The sequence below is a fragment of the Neophocaena asiaeorientalis genome, unplaced genomic scaffold (assembly GCF_003031525.2).
Source record: "Neophocaena asiaeorientalis asiaeorientalis breed wild unplaced genomic scaffold, Neophocaena_asiaeorientalis_V1.1 scaffold15, whole genome shotgun sequence".
Classification (NCBI taxonomy): Eukaryota; Metazoa; Chordata; class Mammalia; order Artiodactyla; family Phocoenidae; genus Neophocaena; species Neophocaena asiaeorientalis.
The window spans coordinates 10,002,437-10,027,010 of record NW_020185328.1 but is presented as its reverse complement, the minus strand read 5'-3'; the positions used below and the strand labels follow the sequence as shown (position 1 = coordinate 10,027,010).

At 40.3% G+C, this 24,574-nt stretch overlaps 1 protein-coding gene across 1 annotated transcript in view; it reads right to left on the bottom strand.

Annotated features, from left to right (window-relative positions):
• AK5 (adenylate kinase 5) overlaps positions 1–24,574 on the bottom strand; it is a 226,893-nt gene that overhangs the window by 88,924 nt on the left and 113,395 nt on the right. The window contains exons 7-8 of the mRNA XM_024734553.1: positions 23,257–23,347; positions 15,449–15,525 (exon numbers count right to left, since the gene is read on the bottom strand). Of these exons, the coding sequence (XP_024590321.1) occupies positions 15,449–15,525; positions 23,257–23,347 (168 nt within the window). The remainder of the gene's footprint in view (positions 1–15,448; positions 15,526–23,256; positions 23,348–24,574) is intronic.

Sequence of the window (24,574 nt, the reverse complement as noted above, 5' to 3'; positions counted from 1 at the left end):
AGAATATAGTATAGAATGATATAGTACTCCTAGTACTATATTTATAGTATAGTAGAATAGTAGAATTATATTTTATACTGTCATTAAAAATGTGTTTACAAAAGTGATTCAATGACATGGGAAAGTCTATATTATTAAATGAAAAATTTGATTATAACTTGATTAAATATCTATCTAGTAATCAATGAAATGCTCCAAAATATTAATTTTCTTTTTATACTCATTGTAATTTTCCAAACTTCCCCTGGCATGTAGTTTTGATTTTATAAATAAGAAAAAAGTTGTTAAACTAAAAAAAAAAAAAACAACAAGGAAATGGAAGCATATGATGTACTGAAAGAGAAGCAATCTTGACATTTTGACAGACTTGACATTTTTTACAATCTTAGACATTTGTTTACAGGGCTTGCTCATTTTATATAAGCCTGTGAAGAGATTAACTCCTATGATTGCAAATACTAGGATAAAATATAAGCTAGTTTTTGTGTGTGCGTGTGTGAAGAGAGGTTTTCTGGGGATCATTATTATAGATACTGGGGCAGCAGCATGACTTACTGGAAAGAGATGAACTTGGAGTGAAGACATTACTAGTTGTGTGACCTTGGGGATAAATGATACTTTCCTCCCAGGGTTGTGGTTAAGATGAAGCCAGATCATGAGAGCCCTGGGCACAGGATAGGCACTTAATAAAAGCTGCTGACTCTGAATTTTCTTCTAGGTTATGAACATACAGTAAAAAACTGCAAGTTTTCGGTTGTGTTCTCTGCCAGTTTCCTCTAGACAAGATTAATTAAAAAGCAAAGTGGTTTTAAAAGGAGTGTTGTTGCATTTACTGTTTAGAACCAAGCGTGTTCTTCATGAGTCAGCAAGCTTCTAAATCAAAGACAAGAACAAGCAGGGCTTCCTTGGTGGCACAGTGGTTAAGAGTCCGCCTGCCAATGCAGGGGACACAGGTTCGAGCCCGGATCTGGGAAGATCCCACATGTCTCAGAGCAACGAGGCCCGTGCACCACAACTACTGAGCCTGCGCTCTAGAGCCCGCGAGCCACAACTATTGAAGTCCGCGCACCTGGAGCCTGAGCACCGCAACGAAGAGTAGCCACCACTCGCCACAACTAGAGAAAGACCGTGCGCAGCAACGAAGACCCAATGCAGCCAAAAAAAAAAAAAAAAATGACAAGACAAGCAAACAGAAGCCCCATCCCTAGCGCTACATGGTGTGCCTCCAAAGTCTATCCCTTCTGTTCTTCTCTGGGCCCATTCCCACTCCTGACCTCGTGGGGAGTTCTAGCAAAATCATCCAAGGGTAAATGAGCTCCAACTGTCTTTGATTCCTCCTCACCCCAACACCCCGTCTTCCTTTGGATCTTGGAACTGAACAAGGTTTCTTGGTTTTCCAAAGTCCCCTTCAAGGGCTATCCTGAAGTGGAACCATAGTGTGGTGGTTAAAACTTAGTCTCAGTGATGTCAGACTGCCTGGTTTTGAATCCTTGACATGTTACTTAACCTTTCTGGGTCTTAGCTCTACATCTGTAAAACGGGAATTAAAAAAATAAAAAGCCTCACAAGATTGTGGCCAGATTTAATGCATGTAATGTGCTCTGAATAGTGCCTGAAACATAGAAAGCACTCAGGAAATTTTAGCTATTATTATGGTTACTTTTCTTGCAGGTTCTTACTCTAAAAATCCCTCATAAATGCAAGGCTAGAGAGCAACGTCCTCAGTGAGGAGGTGGTGGAGGCTAGGAGCACAGGTTCTGGCACTGGAGAGGATGGAGAGGGTGCAGTGTGGTACAGCTCTGCCTCTCTCCTGCTGTGTGATCTGGGAAAAGTTGCTCAGTATCTCTAAGTCTCAAGTGAAACTTGGGGCTGCAGGTAGGGTTGTTAAGATAACTGAACACTACTTACCATTGTGCCTGATTCTCCGTAGGTACCTGATACATTTTAGCAATTATTATTGTTCTAAGTGTATGGTATGTATTATCTCATTTAGTCTTCACAAAACCCCCGTTTTGCAAGTGAGGAAACTTTGGCATTGAGAAGTTCAAGGTCACATGGGTAGTAACTGGCAGAACCAGAACTTAAATCCAGACGGTCTAACACCCCAACCCATGGTTTTAACCACAGTACATCCCTGCACAACACCAGCTCTGCTTAATGATAAGGAATTCATTTGTGCTTCAGGGTCAATGGCCAACAATTACTTAATATGTTTCTACTCCTCCTAATAGGGTTACCTTTTAAAAGAAAACTCCTATGATTTTTGATATTTCATGATACAATAATTTTTACTGGTCTGAATTTAAGCCTGAAAAGGATTGTACAATTAAAAATGTCATAAGATGATAGAAATTTTATTCAGCTGCAGTTAGTTACATTTGGTTAAATGATATAAGCTAATGATGAAAAACAGAGAGGCCTTCTAGTGACACAGTATCACCCCCCTTTAGATTCCACAGAGATAGGATTTTAGGTACTGAAGCAGGCTAGTGGGGGTGATATTTAGATATTTCTGGGATAATGATGGTGGGAGTTGATGTTACACACACACACACACACACACACACACTTTGGCCCTTTCTTAAACAAACAGACTCAGAGATGGGAGGGACCTTAGGAGGCATATAATTTTTCCACCCAGTTCAAAAATCACTTTTTGTAAGCATCCCTGAAGAATGGCTACCTAGAATTTGTTTGAATACCTTCAGTGAGGTATCCAGCTGGATAACACTAGTTAGAAAACTCCTTCCTACGTTGATCTGAATTCCACCTATGTAATTAGCAGCTCTAGGACCTGATTCTCTCTTACATAGTAATATAGAAGTCTAGTTCCTTCTTCTAAAATAATATAGTCCCTTACAGATAACCGAACTTCTTCAATGAACAGTTAATTGTTGAGCGTGAGTCAGGTGCTGGGCAAGGCACTGGAAACAGAGTTGTGGGCCAGACCACAAGCCCCGCCCACCATGGCGTGGGCAGGCCATACTCTCAGGAAAACGTACTTCTCCACTTAGATATTTCCAGATCCTTCAACCACTTCTCTTCTGATAGTTTTTAGATCCCTTAACATCCTGCTACCCTCTTTTGAAAACATGTAAATTTAAAAAAAAGTCACCATTGCATGTAGATTTGTTTTAATCCCTGTTCTCTGTTTATAGAATATCAGGCTTCTTCCTTGTACATCCCTTTGAGATTCTTCTTTATTCTGTTTGTGAAGAAAATATTTCTGAATTGCCTTCCTTACTTCTCTTCTGATAGTTTTTAGATCCCTTAACATCCTGCTACCCTCTTTTGAAAACATGTAAATTTAAAAAAAAGTCACCATTGCATGTAGATTTGTTTTAATCCCTGTTCTCTGTTTATAGAATATCAGGCTTCTTCCTTGTACATCCCTTTGAGATTCTTCTTTATTCTGTTTGTGAAGAAAATATTTCTGAATTGCCTTTCTCTGAATAATATTTTCTGAATAATATTTTCTGAATAATATTTTCTGAATAATAATAATTTCTGAATAATTTCTGAATAATACTTTCTCAAGCATTATTCAAAGAATTGAGGAATTATAGTGAAGTAGACATTGTCCGGGTCCCTAGGTATAATCTCCTGGGAGAGAAAGACATGTATACAAATGACCATAACACATGTGATGAGTGCTATGACAGAAATAGGTATAAGTGCTGGTAAAAGTAAGGCAAGTCTGCTGAAATCTTTCAGGATGGGACTGGAATCCCAAGTAAATTTTCACTGTTTTATTATTTTCTTCCTTTCTGTGCTTTTACTTAATGTATTTTGAAGGGAGGGGTCCTTCCAAAATCCTGAATGGTAAAACTGTTGTTCTATAGTATTTTCTATCTACATTCAAAAGAGGATATGAGAAACTTACAGTAAACCATCATCACGTTAAGACTTTATGTTTCTGTAACTACACGTATACTGCTGTACATCTGTTAGAATGCCTTGAAAGAGAAATCAGCTCTTTAATCTTCACATTATTTTCTTCATTCTACAGATTTGGAAACTGAGGCTCAGGGAAGTAAGTGGATACGTCAACATCACGAAGCCACTAAGTGGTAGAACCAGAACTCAAACCCGTCCAGACCTCTAAGCCTGGGGGCCTTTATTTGCCTAGCTGCAACCACCATTCCTGATAAAACCATGGATTTGACACAAAAGTTCCTGAAACCCCATAGAAAAAGACAGATAATTCATCAGTTGGTGGACAATGGTAACCTCGCTCCTTGGCAACCGACTACGAGGAGCAAAGGGCACCCTCCCCACATCCCTTTCTTGCCACTCACATTTAAGTCTGTATGAGCCTGTGTTTGCTTTTAGATTGGGTTTTCAGGCTTTTGTGCACTCTCCCCACCCTTACTTCTGTAAATACATAATAAGCCCAGAAGGTTATCTGGTTTCCCATTAACAACAGTTTCCTGTCTTTTAAGGCTCCAAGGCACATCACATCACGGGTCACACATGAGTTCTATTTCCTTTCCTTTATTATGCAGGGATGCTATTATGTTATCACAAATATTTTCATTTTGCTTTCAAAATGACAGGGCATTCAAGGTTATTCCGGTTAATAAGATGTCACAGGAATGAAATTAATTATAAAACCTGTATGCCTTCTTTGGAGAAACGTCTATTTAGGTCTTCTGCCTATTTTTCAATTAGGCTGTTTGCTTTTTTGATATTGAGCCACGTGAGCTGTTTGTAAACTTGGAGATTAATCCCTTGTCAGTTGCATTGTTTGCAAATATTTTCTCCAATGCTGTGGGTTGTCTTTTTGTTTTGTTTATGGTTTCCTTTGCTGTTCAAAAGCTTTTGAGCTTCATGAGGTCCCATTTGTTTATTTTTGGTTTTATTTCCATTACTCTAGGAGATGGATCAAAAAAGATATTGCTGCAATTTATGTCAAAGAGTGTTCTATGTTTTCCTCTAAGATTTTTATAGTAACTGGTCTTGCATTTAGGTCTTTAATCCATTTTGAGTTTATTTTTGTGTATGGTGTTAAAAAATGTTCTAATTTTATTTTTTAACATGTAGCTGTCCAGTTTTCACAGCACTATTTATTGAACAGAATGTCTTTTCACCATTGTATAGTCTTGCCTCCTTTGCTGTAGATTAATTGACCATAGGTGTGTGTTTTTTTCTGGGCTTTCTATCCTGTTTCATTGATCTATATTTCTGTTTTTGTGCCATACCATATTATTTTGATAACAGTAGCTTTGTAGTATAGTCTGAAGTCAGGGAGCCTGATTCCTCCATCTCTGTTTTTCTTTCTCAAGATTGCTTTGGCTATTTGGGGTCTTTTTTTTTTTAACATCTTTATTGGAGTATAATTGCTTTACAATTGTGTGTTAGTTTCTGCTGTAACACAAAGTGAATCAGTTATATGTATACATATATCCCCATATTCCCTCCCTCTTGCATCTCTCTCCCACCTTCCCTATCCCACCCCTCTAGGTGGTTATTCAGGGTCTTTTTTGTCTCCATACATATTTTAAGACTTTTTGTTCTAGTTCTGTGAAAAATGCCATTGGTAATTTGATAGGGATTGCATTGAATCTGTAGATTGCCTTGGATTGTGTAGTCATTTTGACAATATCAATTCTTCCAACCCAAAAACATGGTATATCTTTCCATCTGTTTGTGTCATCTTTGATTTCTTTCATCAGCATGTTATAGTTTTTGGAGTAAATGTCTTTTGCCTCCTTAGGTTTATTCTTAGGTATTTTATTCTTTTTGATGTGATGGTAAATGGGATTGTTTCTTTAATTTTTCTTTCCCATCTTTCATTGTTAGTGTATAGAAATGCAAAAGATTTCTGTGTATTAATTTTGTATCCTGCAACTTGACTAAATTCATTGATGAGCTCTAGTAGTTTTCTGGTAGCATCTTTAAGATTTTCTATGTATCATGTCATCTGCAAACAGTGACAGTTTTACCTCTTTGTTTCCAATTTGGATTCCCTTTATTTCTTTTTCTTCTCTGATTGCCATGGCTAGGAGCTCCAAAACTATGCTGAATAAAAGTGGCAAGAGTGGACATCCTTGTCCTGTTCCTGATCTTAGGGGAAATGCTTTCAGCTTTTCACTGTTGAGAATGATGTTAGCTGTAGATTTGTCATATATGGCCTTTATTATGTTGAGGTATGTTCCCTCTATGCTCACTTTCTAGAGAGTTTTTATCATAAATCAGTGTTGAATTTTGTCAAAAGCTTTTTCTGCATCTATTGAGATGATCATATAGTTTTTATTCTTCAATTTGTTGATGTGGTGTATCATACTGATTGATTTGTGGATATTGAAAAATCCTTGCATCCCTGGGATAAATCCCACTTGGTCATACACACTGCACTATGTACTTCTTCTCCCAAACACTTAATTCAGTTTTAATATTATATTTATGTGATTATTCTACTATTATCTATTTCTACCATAAAAGCCATGATAGTGGGAACCGTGTCTTCTTTTGCTCACCATATATTTTCAGTAGCTCATATAAGAGTCTGGCACATCAGATATTCTCTACTTTAGTTGAATGAATACATAAATTAATAAAGTTGAAGTCATGGGCATGGCTGAAGCAACTGTAAAAGAAGAGGGACCCTCCCACTCCTGACAGAGCCCATTAAGGCATCTGGATGGGTTTTAAACAGAATGAGTATATAACAGTGTCAGACATATTCTTCCTTCCTTGAAAGCTGGCATTAAACAAACAAACAATAAAAAGGAACTTGGTGAACACAATATTTTAAAGGCAGGGCAGAGTAAGAAAAACCATGCTGGGGGTGGGGAGGAGACAAAGAAATAATGGCCATAGAGGTGGCATAAGCCAAGGGAGCCAAGAGTTCTGAGAAAGCAGAAGTGCCATCAAGCATCTGGATCCCCAGACATTGTAAGAAACAGGATATGTTCTCCTGACTTGACATTAATTAGATGACTCTTAATTGTCTCTTAGGGGAATAGGTAGGCAGAATTTGTTTTATAGGACAGAATGGAAGGTGAGGACGTAGGAGCAGGGCAGCTGACATCCCTTTCACCAAATATGGTGTTGAAGGAAAGGGGAGAGGAAAGACAGTATCCTACTTGGCCTTTCTACGACACTTGGCACTGTTGATGGCTACCTCTTTCTTCAAAGTGGGGATGGTGGCTTGTTAGATAGAGAAAAAAGATACTCTGAAGATGAGAACTTTAGAAAGATAAAGCAGTATCAGATAATGGCGCAAGGTCCTGGGGCAAATGGAAAGAATGGGATCAAGGACTTGGGCAGATGCTGCATCTAGAAACTCTGTTGTTAGGAGCATATACATTATGAATTGTTATGTCTTCCTGGAGTATTGACCGCCCCCCCCTTTATCATTATGTACTGCCCTTCTTTATCCCTGATAACTTTCCTTGCTCTGAAGTTTTGCCCTGTCTGAAATTAATATAGCTATTCCTGCTTTCTTTTTTGCTTTTCTTTTTTTTTTTTTTTGGCCGTACGCGGGCTTCTCACTGTTGTGGCCTCTCTCGTTGCGGAGCACAGGCTCTGGACGCGCAGGCTCAGCGGCCATGGCTCACGGAGCGGCTTGGGATCCTCCCAGACCAGGACACGAACCCGTGTCCCCTGCATCGGCAGGCGGACTCTCAACCACTGCACCACCAGGGAAGCCCCCTGCTTTCTTTTAATTAGTGTTAACCTGACATATCTTTCTCCATTCCTTTACATTTATCTATATGTGTCTTTATATTTAAGATAGGTATCTTGTAGACAGCATGTGGTTGGATCTTGTATTTTGATCTACTTTGAAAAACTCTGTCTTTGAAGTATTTAGATCACTGATATTTAAATTGTTTGTTGATATAGTTGGATTATCATCTAGCATATTTGTTACTATTTTCTATTTATTGCCCATGTTCTTTGTTTTTATTTTTGTCTTCCAAACTTTTTCTGCATTGGTGGCTTTAACTGAACATTTTATATCATTCCATTTTCTCTCCTTTCTTAGCATATCGATTATATTTCTTTCTAAACCTTTTTTTTAAAAGGGTGGTTGCCCTAGAATTTGCAATATACATTTAAACTAATCCAAATCCACTTTCAAATAAGTGGACAGTACAAGTACCTTGTAATAACAAAATATTCCTAATTCCTCCCTTCCATCTCTTGCTGTCATTCATTTCATTCATACATAAACACACATAATCAAATATATTGTTGCTATTATTTTGAGCACACTATTATTGGTTAGATCAATTAAGAATAAGAAAAATAAGTTTTTATTTTACCTTCACTTATTCATTCTCTCATACTCTTACTTTCTTCACGTAGATCCAAATTTCTGACCTATATCATTTTCCTTCTCTCTAAAGAACTTCTTTTAGCATTTCTTGCAAGGCAGGTCTACTGGTAACAAATTGGCTCAGTTTTTGTTTCTCTGAGATAGTCTATTTCTCTTTCACTTCTGAAGGATAATTTCACAGGATACTAAAGTCTAGGGTTTTTTCCTTCAACACTTTAAATATTTCACTCCAGTCTCTTCTTGCTTGTATGGTTTCTGAGGAGAAGTCAGATGTTTTTCTTATCTTTGCTTCTCTGTAGGTAAGATATATTTTTCCTCTTGTTTCTTTCAAGATTTTTTTCTTTGTCTTTGATTTTCTGCAGTTTGAATATGATTATGGGTAGATGTACTTTTTGTTTGTTTTTATATTTAACCTGCTTGGTGTTCTCTGAGCTTCCTGAATCTGTGGTTTGGGGCCTGACATTAATTTGGGGAAATTCCCATCATTATTGCCTCAAATATTTCTTCTGTTTCTTTCTCTCTTTCTTTTCTTTCCAGGATTCCCATTATATGTTGATATACTGTTGATATATAATGTTGATATATTACACCTTTTGCAATTGTCTCACAGCTTTTGAATATTCTGGGGTTTTTTTTCAGTCTTTTTTCTCTTGACTTTCAGTTTTGGAATTTTCTCTTGTCTTATCCTCAATCTTAGAGATATTTTTCCTCATCCATGTCCAGTGTATTATTGAGCCCAACAGAGACATTCTCCATTTCTGTTACAGTGATTCTCATCTCTAACATTTCTTTTTGATTCTTAGGATTTTCATCTCTCTGATTACATTAGCCCTATGTTTTTGCATGTTGTCTACTTTTTCAATTTAAGCCCTTAGCATATTAATCATAGTTTTAAAGAACTCCTATTCTGATAAGTCCAGTATCCCTGACTTATCTGAAGACTCTTGTTCTAATGCTTGTTCAGTCTCTCCAAACTGTGTTTTTACCTTTAGTATGCCTTATAATTTTTTGTTGAAAGGTGTATGTGATGTACTAGGTAAAAGGAACTGCAGTAAATAAGCTTTTAGTACTGTAGTGGTAAAGTGTGGGGGGAGGAGACACGTTCTATGAAGTGTACCTAGTCCTATGATTAGGTCTCAGTCTTTTGGTAAGCCTGTGCCCCTGGACTGTGAACGTCACCACTGCTTCTCAGGTTCCCCCACCTAGATGAGACAGGATGGCTATTTCCATTCTCCTAGGTAGGTTAGGCTCTAATAAAACCCCAGTAGGTTAGTTTCTCCTGAGAGCAGGCCTTGTTAAGAACAGAATGCTCAGGTGGCTTTCAAAATGATTTTTTTTCTCCTCCGCCTGCTGGAAGCATGAGGAGACTGATATTTACTGTGAGAATCTGGTAGAGCTCCTAGTGGTAAAACCCACAAAAGTTTGGGGACCCCATGACTGGATGCCCATGGAGTTTTTATCCTCAGACTTGCCTACATTGAGTCTCCAGCAATTCATCAATTACAGTTTAGGTTTTCTTACCCTGGCCCTGGTTCTTGTGGAGGTTTTCTGCTCTGGTAAGTTGTGATTCTCTGAATCTGCCTGTTTCTCCAATTTTAGGAGCAGCAGTTTGCCTTGTGACCTCACTTCTAAGAAGAGACTTTTCAGTTTGTTCAGCTTTTTACTTGTTAGGACAGTGGTAATTTTTAAGCTCCTACATGCCAGACTGAAAACCATAAGTGCTCCATTAGGATTCACTTAACTGAAGCAATGGTGGCCTCTGTAAGCTACAGAAAGACACTGATTGCTGAAAAGTTGGGTCTGGGGGAGGAGAGAACGGGATTCATATTTACGAAGCATTTGTTCTGTACAAGGTACCTTACACTCCCTACTTCTCCAAACAGCATGTCTAAGTGGGGTTACTGTCATCACTTTTGAGAAGAGGAAACCCAGGCTCGAAAGAGTTAGCAAGAGGTAGCAAGTTATCAAAACGTTACATATTAAGTATAAGAACTGGAAATCATTTCACTGACTTTTTTAAAAAATGGACATTTATTGAGCACATACTGTGTGTTGGGCAGAAGAGCAGAACACAGTCCCTGCAATGCAAGAGGATATTACAACACAGGGTCTCATGGATCCCCCAAGAAGGTGACATGTAATGAGAAGGGCGTCCTCAAGGAGAAGCGTCGTTCTGATGGAGCATGGGTAGGGGTTATCCAGAATAGGGGTGATAGGGTTGTGGAAGCTTCCATATAGAGGAAAAAGACTGTTCAAAGCACAACCCACTTGGGGGGAACGGCAAATGGCTTGGTGTGGCTGGAGCATTCAGTGTGTTTTGGTGATTAGCAAGGGATGAGTTTGGGGAAGGAGGGGAGAGGGTCAGACTCTAATTTCAAAGTTCCCATGTATTATGATAAGAGGTTCTGACTTAATTCTGACATCAATGAGGAGCCATGAAGAGTTTTAAGCAGTGGAATGTGATGATTGACTTGGCTTTTCAGAAAGATGATTTTGATGGGTGAGGAGCCTGGGGAAGGGAGACTGGTTAGGAGACTGTCTCAGTGGTCCTGGGGAAGAAGGGTCAGGGTGGGAACCAGGACAGTGGCAGTGGAACTGGGGAGGGAAGGAGAGATGCCTGCACAGGAGAACTGACCAGCTGACCAGCTTCTTGATCAAACTGATGTAGGGAGGGAGAGAAAGGAAGGATACTAGGAAGATGCCCTGGTCTCTGGCTTGGGCAGCTGGGAGGATGGTGGTATCCTTCACAGAAATAGGGGAAGCAGAAGGAAGAACAGATTTTGTGGGGGAAGATGGTGAGTTCAGTTTTGCACATGTTGAGTTTGAGATGCACATGGGAAATCCAGCCAGTGCTGTTTAGCAGACAGACATAGGCGCTGGGAACCCACCAGGGAATTCTGAGTGAAGCTGAAATGCTCACATTTCCTCACTATTCCTTGTGAACAGAGCCCCAACTTTGTTGAGGTTTCCATGCCTTAGGAAAAGAGAAACTGGCTGTGGTCAAGCTTCTCAAAGGAGAATATGTGCAGTGAGGATTGAAGGGTCCCTGGCCAGGAGGCTGGTGGGTACCCGCACTGAAATAAAAGACCAACAGAGCAGAGCTCAGCAAGGAAAGCAAGAAAGAGTGAGCCAAGAAGTAGGAGGAGTGCCAGAGACAGAACACAGGGTGGGGGCCAGAGCTTTGTGGCCCAGGCTGGCTTCACACTCACTAAACCTGTCTCTCTCTTCCTGGGCACCTGAGTAAGCTCCGTTTTCCATCCTTTTGCCTCTTCGCACAGAGGCAGAGCCAGTGACTAGGGATGTCAAATGATCGTGGGAGGAAGAAATGTGCAATGAAGAGCAGGTCCCCCTTCCCATGCTTTTTCCCTTCCCATCCACGATCCCTCTGGAGGTCTCGCTGGAAGGAAAACACTCAGATTTTGAGTTTTATTTGTTACCGTAGCAGAGCCTCACCTATCTTTCCTGATCCTGGCTCTGCAGTCAGACGGCTGTGTTTCAATTCTGTCTTTACCTCTTGCCAGCTGTGTGACCTTAAATAAACTGCTTAATTTCTCTGTACGTCACTTTCCTTATCAGTAAAATGGGGGTAATAATATCAATTTCACGTAATTGTCTCAGGATAAAATGAGGTAATAAATGTGAAGCACTTAGAACAGTATTAAATACTATAGAAGTGTTAGAAACTAATGGAGAGGACACTGTCAAAAGATGGGGATGGTTTATAGCCTTGGTCAGCAAACTACGGCCTGCAGGTCAAATCCACTCTGCTGCCTGTTTATGCACAGCCTCTCACTTAAGAATGGGCTTTACATTTTCGAATAGTTGAAATAAATCACAGGAAAATATGTGGAATTCAAATTTCAGTGTCCATAAATAAAGTTTTACTGGAGCACAGCCATACTCCTGTTTAAGTATAGTTGTGGCTGCTTTTGCACTATAATGGCAGGCTTTGAGTAGCTGCAGCAAATCCCTTATGGTTCACAAAGCCTAAAATATTTACGACCCGGCCCTTTACAGTAAAAGTGTGGTGGATCAAAGGCGCAAAGGTCAAGAAAGATAACTAAAAAGTGTTAACTGGGGGACTTCTCTGGTGGCGCAGTGGTTAAGAGTCCACCTGCCTATACTACAAAGCTACAGTAATCAAGACAATATGGTACTGGCATAAAAACAAAAACATGGATGAATGGAACAAGATAGAAAGCCCAGAGATGAAAGAGAAAAAGAAATATCGTATATTAACGCATGTATGTGGGACCTAGAAATATGGAACCGATTTGCAGGGCAGAAGTTGAGACACAGATGTAGAGAACAAACATATGGACACCAAGTAGGGAAAACCGCGGTGGGGTGGGGATGGTGGTGTGCTGAATTGGGCGATTGGGATTGACACATCATTGTTAGCCCCCGTTCGCCGCAACTAGAGAAAGCCCGTGTGCAGCAAGGAAGACCCAATGCAGCCAAAAATAAATAAATTAATTTATTTAAAATAAAAAAATGTTAACTGGAATTGGTGATAGATTACCAGTGACCTTTATAATGGCTTTATTTGGAGTGTGAAAGCATAAACTAGATTTTGGTGTTGGGGTGATCACAGCTTGATTCCTGACTCAACTACTTATTAGCTGTTTGGTATTGGGAAGTCAATTAACCTCTATGAGCTCCAATATCCTGAGCTGTAAATTGGGGATAAACAGAGCTACCTTCTTGAGTTATTGTAAAGATTAGCAATAATGCACGTAAACCATAAAACACAGTGTCTGTCTTACAGTAAGTACTCAATACATGCAAACCCTTGCTTCATTTAATCTTTTGTCCCCCAAATTGCTGTTCCTTTATAGGTAATGCCTTTTCACTTTTAATATTTTATTTTTGTCCCTGTGTTCTCAATGTTTTACGTTATATGCCAAGTCTTTGCTCAAATCTCACCTCTTTAATGAGGCCGTCCTAGTTAATATTGACTTTCCTGTTTAATACTGTAATCTGCCCTCCCCAACCCAGCATTCCTAACCCTCCTACCGTGTTCTACTTTTTTTTCTTCTCATAACACTTAACAGTCTAGAGAATTTACTAATATATTATGTTTATTGTTTACTATCTGTCTTCCCCACCTGTATGGAAGATCCTTGCCTGTTTTATACAATTAGATATTCCAAGTGCCTAAATGGTACCTGGCACATAGTAGGTGCTCTATTAATATTTGTTGAGGAACTAAATGGAAAAAGAATAGGTGAGGATTTTCTTTCCTGCTCAGGACTGGATGTGCTCCTTCAATCTGGGGACTTGTCTTTTCTCACCTCTTTAAAGTTCTCAACCATTATCTGTTAAAATGCAGCTCTGCCCCATCCACTCCATTTTATCCTCCTGGAGCTCCTGTTAGAATATGTTGACCCAATCATTCCATCCTCAGTGTCTCCTAAGTTCTTTCTTTGACAATGATTTAGCTCTCTGTTTCATCTGAAGGAAATTTCCTCAGCTCTATCATTGTCTCTCTCTTTTTTTACCGGGGTATAGTTGTTTTACAATGTTGTGTTAGTTTCTACTGTACAGCGAAGTGGAGTTCCCTGTACTGTGCAGCAGGATCTTATTAGTTATCTCTTTTATATATATTAGTGTATATATGTCAATCCCAATCTCCCAATTCATCCCACCCCCCACCCCTATCATTGTCTCTTTTTAGCTGTGTCTAGTCTACTCTTCAACCGTTAATTGAAGTTTTATTGCAATGACAATATATTTTTGTGCCTAGAATTTCTATTTCTGCCTCCCTATTCCTTCCTGCTTCTTCCTTTCCATTCTTTCCTGTACTTGTTTCATGGTTTCTAATCTTCCCTTTATCTCCTTGGATATTTTAAATATTCCCAGATTAAGATTTCTTTCAGGCTTTTCTGTTATCCCCAGTCCTTGGAGTGTGAACCCTTCCATTTGTTTAATCAGCTGGATTTCTTGCTACGGTTCATTCCTTGGTGCAGTCTGTAATTTTGGATGGTGAGCTCACCCTTCACCGTGGTTGTCTGGCATTTGCCCTTGCTGGGGTCTTAAGAGTTAGCAACTGAAAAGGCTCCAAAAAGGCACCACTGAATGGCCTGTCTTTGGAGGTGAGGATGAGGGTGGCGGAGTGCAGGTGTTAAGGAAGGTGCTCTGAGTTCACTTCCCCACTGTGAAACTATTTGCATAACTGTGCGCAAATTACTCTTGGAGTCTTAATTCTCTTAATTATGAAATAAAGATAATAATTCCTATTTCCTAGAGATGTTGTGAGGAATTAGTACGATAGTCAAGTTAACGAACTAAGCACAATGTTTAGTATGTATGAAGTGCTTAATATATGCTAAAACATATTTTAAATACTTGTCAATATCTTCTCCTTGCTTTGTGATATAAGGGAAGAAACATAATGCTTGTGAAAATAGCTTCTGAATATGTATATGAAACAGAGAGACAGCCGTTACATTTGGACACTGGTCAGATCTATCCCCTTTATTTGTTACACATATTAGCTGAAAATGGGGGAAAAACAATTCCAGAAGAACATGCTCACTTGGCTTTCAGCCACCACAGAGGAGCACTGATGAGAGGTGGAAGGAAATTTCAGACATGATGCTTTTTAAAAAATAAGGCCTAATTAGAGACTGGGATCATTTGCCAACTATTTTGGATCATTAAAATAGAGCAGGAGGAAGAGTTCTTCTTCTGAGAAAAAAATGACCCAGAAAAATCTCTTTGGTTTTATTCAAATAGAAAATATATTAATATCTTGGCTGTGTTGTCCTTGGTCATCAATCTCTTTCACAGGTTAGAAAGAGAAAAGCAGAGCCCTGAACCTGTAACCAATGCTTAGTAAATACCGTGGGCTTATTACAGGGAAGGGCTAGAGACACAGGCAAATTATTGGCCAAGAGAACCTCATGTAACTTCACTTCTATCTCATCTAACTTTTGACCACAAATCTTTCCTCAATTAATTGCCACTTTGAATCTGTGGATAAGGGAGGGTTAAAGGGCCAGAGTTAATGTATAAAAGCTGTATGATTTATCATGGAATAGATTATTTTAGTTCTCTGTAAACATTTCACAGAATGATTTGTAATTCTAATTTTCATGAAACATTTATAAAGACTAAAATTAGAAACATTTAAATAGAGAAATATTTTTAGATTCTAAGTACCTGATCTTCGTAATCAGATCCTGTATCAGTGATCTCTCCAGTGTCCAACAGCATCGAAGGATCAAGGTCACTTGAACCTAAGATTAGGAAAACAAAGATTACCTGATGGAGGCCATCCATGTACATTTCTGAGGCAAACAAATGCCCACCAAGTTTCCATATTGTCTTATTTACAAATATTTCCAGACTCTTCCCATCTGCCAGGCACTGTTTGGCCTGCAGATGGAAAATGCAGGTGTAACAGAGCAGGACCCTATGGGGCCTTCCTAGGACAGACCCCCTCCCCCATATCCTCTGCTTTAGCTCCTCTCTGAAGTACCTAGATAATAGTATCTGATACCCATTTCCTGCGTTGTTTTACAAAGGTTAAAACCACCACCAAATGGAAGAAATTAACTACATGACGATCATGAACACCTAGCTCCCAGATCTACTAGTGCCTAAGGATTGAGAATGTTAACCCCTGTGACACCGCCCAGTTACCTCACCATCAACCAGTCAGAGAGCTGTGCACGAGCTGATCACATACCCTGGGACACCTCTCCCTCACCTGGCTTTTAAAAATAATTTGTTGAAACCCACAGAGAATTTGGGCTTTTTGAGCACTAGCTGTTCTGAACTCCTTGTTGGTCACCCTGCAATAAATGCTGCACTTTCCTTCACCACAACCCGGTGTCAGTAGACTGGTTTTACTGCATGTCGGGGAGTAGATCCAAGAATGGTTTGGTAACACAGATACCTAGACACTGTCTAGAAGACAATGATCTTGTGGAGGAGATGAATTTATCAACAGCAAGTTTCAGAAACCAAAAAGAAAGACTAATTCTGATTAGTAGTGGAGGAGATGATGGGGGTGGGATTCTTCACAAGGAAATAGTCGGTGAGTCTAAACTGTGAGGGTGAATACGGGTGGTCCAGGAAGAGAAGTGGTTTAAGGGTGTGCAATGGTGGCTGAGGAAGAAGGAACACCAGGAGCAAAGTACAGAGTGAGAGTAGAGCAAGGGGTTTCCAGGAAAAGAAGGGCTGAGTTTGCTCACTCCATGAGAACCTGAGAAGTTTTTCCTCTAGATTTTGGGTCACCTTAGTCCCTGAAGGTGAGAAAAATCAGGTTAACTTAGTGTATTAATATAGAGTTTTTTCCCCCTAGGTACTACAGGTTACACTGAATCACCTTCCCATTAATCCCCAAGGCTCACACTTAAACCAGTAATTGTCTTAATGGGACTCATGAAGCACAATTGATTCATCATCCTCATCTAATGACTCTTTCTTGCTGGGAAATATATATTACCTAACTAGCCAGAAAGACAGAATTCAGTGCTGTCCATAAAAAGCCAGGCACCCTGTGAAGAAACCAACCACTCCATGCTTCATTGTAAACTTGCCCTTGCCAAATAACTCTTGTTCAGAATATGCAATGAGTAATGTTTAATGAAGATGAATTTTCAAAACAATGTCAAGCATCTCACACACTTCTCAGATATGGACCTCTCCCAGAGATGCTGCTTCCATACTTTCTTCCAGAAAAGGAATCAAGGTGTGTCCCCACACAGCCTTTCGTCATTTCTACTCTTCTCATCATTACCCCTGCTGTTCACCAAATTGACTAAGTACTAACCCATTATCAAATTGACTAAGTACTAAGCAGTAACACCATTGTTTACTGTGTTTGTAATTTAAAAAAAAAATTTTTTTAAGTACAGTAAAGACTTTCAAAATGGAGATACTTGACCCATCAAACCATTTTGGAAAAGTAACTAACTGTAGAGCTACCATGTATAGTTGCATAAATGTGTACTGCACAATTCTTGGTGATGCCCTTGGCAACACCAGTGTTAATGAGGTGCTTGTAGAATGGAGTTAGGAGGACTATTAATAAAGTGAGACTAGAGGGGTGATATGGAAACATTAATTTTATATATAATTTTTTAAGTAGAAGGATTATATACTTGTAATTTTTCTGTCTCTGTGCTTTAAGTATTTTTCAGATAAATACTTTTATTTATAAGATGTACCTTATAAATAAAAGGTGTACCTTAGGGCCAAACTACCTGATGTCTCAGAACCCAGCTGGAAGACCATTTTGCACTTATGTGTTGGGAGACAGTAAATATGTCAGAAGTAAAACATACATTTTTCCATTTTAAGATCATGGACATTTTAGAATTTAATATTTCATAGAATCCTACCCTGTCACTTTAGAAAAGAGGAAAATGAGCTGTGAAGTTATATAGCTTGGCCAAGGTCATGCAGAAAGTGACTGAGATCAAAGACAGAAGTCACTGCTCCCATTTCTAACATAGCCTGCTGACTCCAAGTTGTAAGCAGGCAAAATCCAAATGCCTTTATAAACATGATCTTTCCTTACAGTGCTCTACAGGGGAGGACCTTGGAGGAGTGTGCTATCTCTTCTACATTCTGAGAAGATAGAAACAGTGAATGGCCGATGATGAAGTGGGTCACTGGGTGGCTGCGGAAAGGGAAGAATAGAAAGTGGAATAAAGAGGTGTCACTCCAGCCTGTGACAGTCAAGGTGGCTGCTATTGACAGCACCGTTAAAGGCAAAGCCAGTTTTAACTAGTTTTTGTTACTTCCACAATATGGATATTATTCACCATTGACTAGTGGTGATAGATACTCAAATGATACCCTCCCCTTAGGATTTAGAGTGATTCATGCGCAGTGAGCAACGTGATCTGAACACAGAGGCTCATTAAACATATAGCTGTTTCAGTTCCTGTGTCCTACTTATTTAATTAGAAACTGTTCTTTTGGTCGTTTTAATAAAGTACAATGTGAAGGACTCTTAGACAACCCAGTTAACAGAGATATTACACATTAATATTTGAAAATGGAAAAAGATTATTAGAAAACTATCTTCAGCGATGGTAGAATGAAGAGGTCTTTGTTTAAAAAGCAACTTCTGCTTATAAGGAAGAAGAGATTGGTTTTCCTAATAAAATGTTTTGAACAGAAATTTTATTGTATCATCAAGGGGTGGAATTTCTTGACGTGCTGTTGCTCTTGGCAACAGTACTAATAGATCATAGAAGGCATAGACAGAGGATGCTATTATCAGCTCAGATAATGATTGAATAGCTTTCATTCTCTTTTAGTATTGGTTGCTTGGTTTGCTGAAAATGGGACCTTTAATAACAGTCTAAGGCTTGACATACAAAATAGGGAGGTAAATATAACCATATGTACACATTTTTGCCATCTTTCATTGGATAATTTAACACATAAAACAACTGCAATGATCTTGTTACTCAAAGAAGACAGCAAAATTAGGACCTTTTGCAAAAGTGATGGTATGGCTTTCGTTTCCCTCTATTTTGAATTTCTTGATTTCTTTTCAGATTTAAAAGTATCCTTCCCATGGGAACATATGTATATGTATAACTGATTCACTTTGTTATAAAGCAGAAACTAACACACCATTGTAAAGCAATTATACCCCAATAAAGATGTTAAAAAAAAAAAAAAGTATCCTTCCCATAGATAACAGAGAAAGGCATGAGCTGAAATAGAACCCCACAGGGGGCACTCAGTATCACTAGTTTTAGACATTGAATGGTCTTCGGAAATATTTTCAGGTTGTTTCCTTAAACTTAAGTAGGACGATGACAAATTGGCTTCAGAGGTACAGGAAGGCTAACCATACTGCCTTCTGGGACACTGGTAAAGACTTGTTTCCTCCTAGTGGATCTTCGATCTGAAGTTTGAGGAAGGCTCTCCTCCCACTTGGAGTATCAGATAGAGGGAGACTCCTGCAAGGCGGGGTTTCCTGCACGGTGAAGGGAGTCTGCAGATAAAGCTCCTCTCACATTTCTCCTGCCCCGTCTGAGGAAAGCGGTCTCTCCCTTCTCCGGTCTCTTCTGCTAAACCGTCAGCAGCTTTAGGTGGGGTTGTATTTCTTCTCTGAATCTAAGAACAAAACTTAGAAATTCTATGCATTCGATACATATATGCTGAATGACTGAAAAATGGATAAAAGGACAGTTACATTTCACTTTTGTGGATCTCAATCCTTTTTTTTTTTTTTAGCATCTTTATTGGAGTATAATTGTGTTACAGTGGTGTGGATCTCAATCTTAATCATTCGTTCCATTCGCTCATTGAACATTAAATCCCTCCTAAGCACCTTAGGCATTAGGCACGGAGAATCCAGCCCTAATTCCAACAGGCTTGGAAGTGTTAGTAGCAGTTTGTGTTAGAATTCCTTTGAAGAAGGGCATTGTATTTCTTTGGAAAAAAAATATCCTGGCAGTATTTGGGACTAGAAGGAAGCTCCTCGAGGGAACTGGGTGTTGGGGGACTGTTCTGGGTGAGAAGAGAAGGGGGGATTTTCTTTTTTTTTTTTTTTTAGTTACTCCATGACAGCGGTGGGGGAAGGGAGGAAGAGAGGGAGAAGAGGGTAAAAGTCAACCTAGGAAAATGGGGAAAGGCTGTGCTGCATAAGATGTGGTCTCTCCCTGCGACCCCTCAAATCCTCAGCAAAGATACTAACCTATACTTAACCTTTTAAACGGGACAGCCGCATGCTTTATACACATAAGCCATTTACTCTTCACAACTGTCCTATGAGGTAGCGCTAATATTCTTTCCTTATAGATGGGGACACTGAAGCCCAGAGGCACTGAGTGATGTAGGCAGATGACTCTGCTAGAAGTATTACTGGAAGTTTCCATGGAGGAGGAAACACCACAGACAGGGTGCAGAGGTTCAGGGATGGCATTTTCTGGCCTGGAGGCAAGCAAATGCACACTCTGCTCTGGAGCCAAAGGAAATTTGGTGTGGCTGTGAGTTGATGAGCCCAGGTGAGTAGCCCAGCTGAGGTGGCCAGCTAGAAGAGAAAAGGCTAACGTGGCATCTCGCATGAGATTCATCCCGGATTTCAAACCAACGCTCACATATACTCTCTGTCCTCATGAAGTCTTGCACTCTTGTGAAGGAAATAGAGTTTTAACAAACAATCCTATACCTAATTATATAATCACAGTTGCGATGAATGCCCTGAAGGTAAAGGGCAGAGCGCTACACAGGGTTGTAGTCTGGGATGGGGTCTGAGAACGTTTCCTTGAGGAAATCACATTTAAACTGAGATACAAAGCAGGACCCGGCCAGATGAAGGACCGGATGAAGGAGTGACAGAGTAGAGGGATGCAAATGGAGATAGCTGGTTCCAAGTACTTTGTGCAAATGGCCAGAGGCCGGAAGGTACCTGAGGCATTCAGGTGCTGGAGGAAGCTGGTGTGAGGGAGGGGAGAGGTGACGCTCTGACGGGGACATGACCACTGCAGGAAAGCTAAGGATATTTTTGTCACGGTAAGAACCCTGGTGCTCAGCCTGCAGGAAAGTCATGGAAGGTTTTGCTTTGTTTTGGTTTTTGTCAAGGGGCTGCATTCTGGGAGGATCCCCATGGCAGCAACAGGATTCCTAACAGACGGATGGGCCGGGCCAGGAATGACAAAGGCTTCGATGAGTTCACTAGGGATAGTGAAGGAGGCCTGGACTCCCAAGGTGTCTCTGAGGAACGACGATCCATGATCGGTGTGAGGTGTGAGGGCAGGGACACTTTTGCCTGGCTCTCTTAAAAGAGAAAAACTGCGTGATCTCCCTTGCATGTGGAACCTAAAAAAGTCAAATACATAGAGGCAGAGAGTAGAATGGTGGTTGCCACAGACACGCAGGTGGGGGAAGTGGGGAGATTTTGACCAAAGGGTACGAAGTTGCAGTTACGTAGGAAGAATATGCCTAGAGATCCAATGCACAGCAAGGTGACGACGTTCATAATATGCATTGAATACTGGAAAATTGCTAAGACGCTCATTCATCAAACACGGAAGAATGGTAACTATATGAAGATGAAGTATGTTAATTAGCTGGGCTGTAGTAATCATTTCACAAATCAAATCATCGTGTAGTATATCTTAAACACCTACGATTTTTATGTAAAAAATTTAAAGGAATTGAAAGCTATTCACGTGGAGGTGATATGGGAGCAGCGGGGCAGCTGAGATACTGCAGAGAGAGGATTCAGGAGAAGGGAAGAGCCACGGGAGAAAACCTGGGGGCTGCCGTGTCACAGAGCAGAGGCCACGGACATGGCTTGTTTAATTGACTGAGTTTAATTGACCAACATTTACAAGCTGGGAGATTTCACCTGCTGGTGCAGGCTCACCAGGGCTGTTACAGATAGAACAAGTTTACTTTAAGGCTGGAGCAGAACCCAGTTTTCAGGGGTCTTGGAAGTGGAAGGGATCTAGGGGGAGTTGAGGCTGTGAGCACAGACCCCTCTGTTCATAAGCTCGGAGTCGTAGAGAGGAAGGAGTGGTCTGGAAGCCTCTGCTATGGGCCAGGCACCGTGTACTCTACCAAGGGGACACGAAGAGGACAAAGACACAGTTTACTGAACTGCACACAAGCCAGCCCAGCTACATCACTATAGGACGAGGCTCCTTTGGAGCGATGCTACTTGAGAGCCATAAAGTGCTGGGAGTTCTAAAGAAGGGGCCGCTTAAATCTTCTCCTCTGCTCCACTGTTTGGAAACTGAGGGTATCTAGCCGATAGATATTTGTTATTAGAGGTCTAAATGAATGTTCTAAATGAAACATTAAAATAAAAGCACAGGTGTCAGCAGTTTTCAGAGCAGTGGTACTTCTGTTTATATGATCTTACATGCTTCTCAACAACACTCCCTCTTGCCCTGCAATAGGCCATCTTTCTGTAAATATCACTGGAAAATGAGGCAGGCGAGTTTACGTCAGCTGTCTGTGCTCTGCGGGTCTGTCCAGAAAGCTACTGCCTTTTAAAAAACTCTGTCTTTCTTCGAACCTACTTGCAGTGAGCTTCAAATACGGCTTCAAACTTTTAGGTGTTTAGCCTTTTTCTTTACAGCCCGGAACTTTTGGTCTTTATTCACTGAGGCCATAACTGAGAAGAAAGGTGAGGACTGAGAAAGATTTGAGAGTCATCCACGTAGAATTGATGGTTGAAACCAGGACGGACAAGGAGCTGACCCAGAGAAAGAGTAAAAGAGAGTGAGAGAAGGGTCAAGGACAGAAATGTGAGTACCGCTTACTTAAAGGGGTAGGATTACCCTGCATGATTGTCCAACGTCAAACTTCTAGACATAGGAAGACAAGGGGCAGAGCCACAACAGGGGCTGTGGGTCGGGATGGGAGCAGCTATCACACCAAAGAGGAGACTTTTCCCAGGTGGCATAGGAGAGACAGGTATGAGTTAGGGAGTTCTGGAGAAACTGTAACTTTTATTGTTGCACAAATTGTGGGTTAGATCGTTTTAAAATTATAGTAACAGAGGTCCTTTGCTACACTGTGACTGCCTGCTAATTTGCACTTTCAATGACTGGAAGAAAGGCAGTAACTGTTAAGAGCCAGATGTATGGCTCTTTTCTATGTCGTTTTGTGCCTTTATTTTATTTTTTATTTTTTTGCGGTACGCAGGCCTCTCACCGTTGTGGCCCCTCCCGCCGCGGAGCACAGGCTCCGGACGCGCAGGCTCAGCAGCCATGGCTCATGGGCCCAGCCGCTCCGCGGCACGTGGGATCCTCCCGGACCGGGGCACGAACCCGCGTCCCCTGCATCGGCAGGCGGACTCCCAAACACTGCGCCACCAGGGAAACACAGTGCCTTTACTTTTAAACCAGAAGGTGTAAAGACCTGAGGACAACATCATGCTTACGACCTTACGGCAGTTTGTTGAGCTCCAACCTTACTACAAAGCCCTAGACGCTTGGCAGGGGATCAGGGTATACTGCAGCCCAAAGGACACAGTGACTTACCTGCTGCAGCCTCTTTGTTTGGAAATAACTTGCTGTCAACTGCCATGCTGATGTCGTAGAACACCTCATCCTCGTCTCGGTCGGCATCAAACTGGGAGAAATCAGGACAGACAAGTTGGGAACGTGAGGATACATAAATTAATTCATTCCAAAATATAATGAACATGCATCACACAACTGTATCTCTAATGAAGCAGGACAACAGGAACTGAGTCTTTAATCAGATATTTAGAGGGTTTTTCAAGCCCGGACCTCATATCAAACAGAGAGGGGTGTTAGGGAGTAAGTGTACAGTCACTAACGGTTAAGAAAATTGTGTAGACTTTTCTTAATTTCTAAAACAAGCTTTGGAAAACCCCATAAATTGTGCTTTTCTGGCTCGTAGTTTTGGTTTGAAATCTTCCCCGCCGCTGCCTCCTTCATGAAAAAATATTTCTAAACAACATGGGGATAGATTTTCTAATTTATTGTTAAAAAAAGAAAAAAAGAGACCCCTCAAACCAAATTTTAGCTACTATACAAATACTATAGATGCTATTCTATAGGTATAGTCTACAGACACTATAAGTTTAGATGTAACAAAAATTATGGATTCAAATATTTTACCATTCTCTAAAATTTACAAAATTTTAAATATTAAAAATGCGGTTACATTTATAAATCCCCTATTTCCCAAGTTGTTCAGTGGTTTTTAAATATTTATTTATTTGGCTGTGCTGGGTCTTAGTTGCAGCACGTGGGATCTTCATTGCTGCGTGCGGGGTCTTTAGTTGCAGCATGTGAGATCTAGTTCCCTGACCAGGGATTGAACCGGGGCCCCCTGCACTGGGAGTGTGGAGTCTTAGTCACTGGACCACCACGGAAGTCCCTCAGTGGTTTTTAGAAATACACTTTTGTCCCTTTGTTTTTTTAAAATAGGCTTACTGAGTTATAAATGATATACAATAAACTGCATATATTTAAAGTGTACAAAATGGTAAGCTTTGACATCTGTATACACCTGTGAAACCATCGTAAAAATCAAAATAGTGAACATCTCCATCACCTCCCCCCAAAGTTTCCTTGTGCCCCTTGGGAATCCCTTCCTCCTGCCCCACCCCCCATCAGGTAATCATTGATATGTTTTCTGTGACTAGAGATTACTTTGCATCTTCTAGAATTTCATGTAAAAGGAATTGTACAACATGAAATATTTCTGTCTGGATTCTTTCACTCTCCACAATTATTTTGAGATTTATCAAGTTTATTCCTTTTCATTGCTGAGTAGTATTCCATTGTATGGATATACTATTTTTTTTTTTTTTTTTTTTTTTTTTTT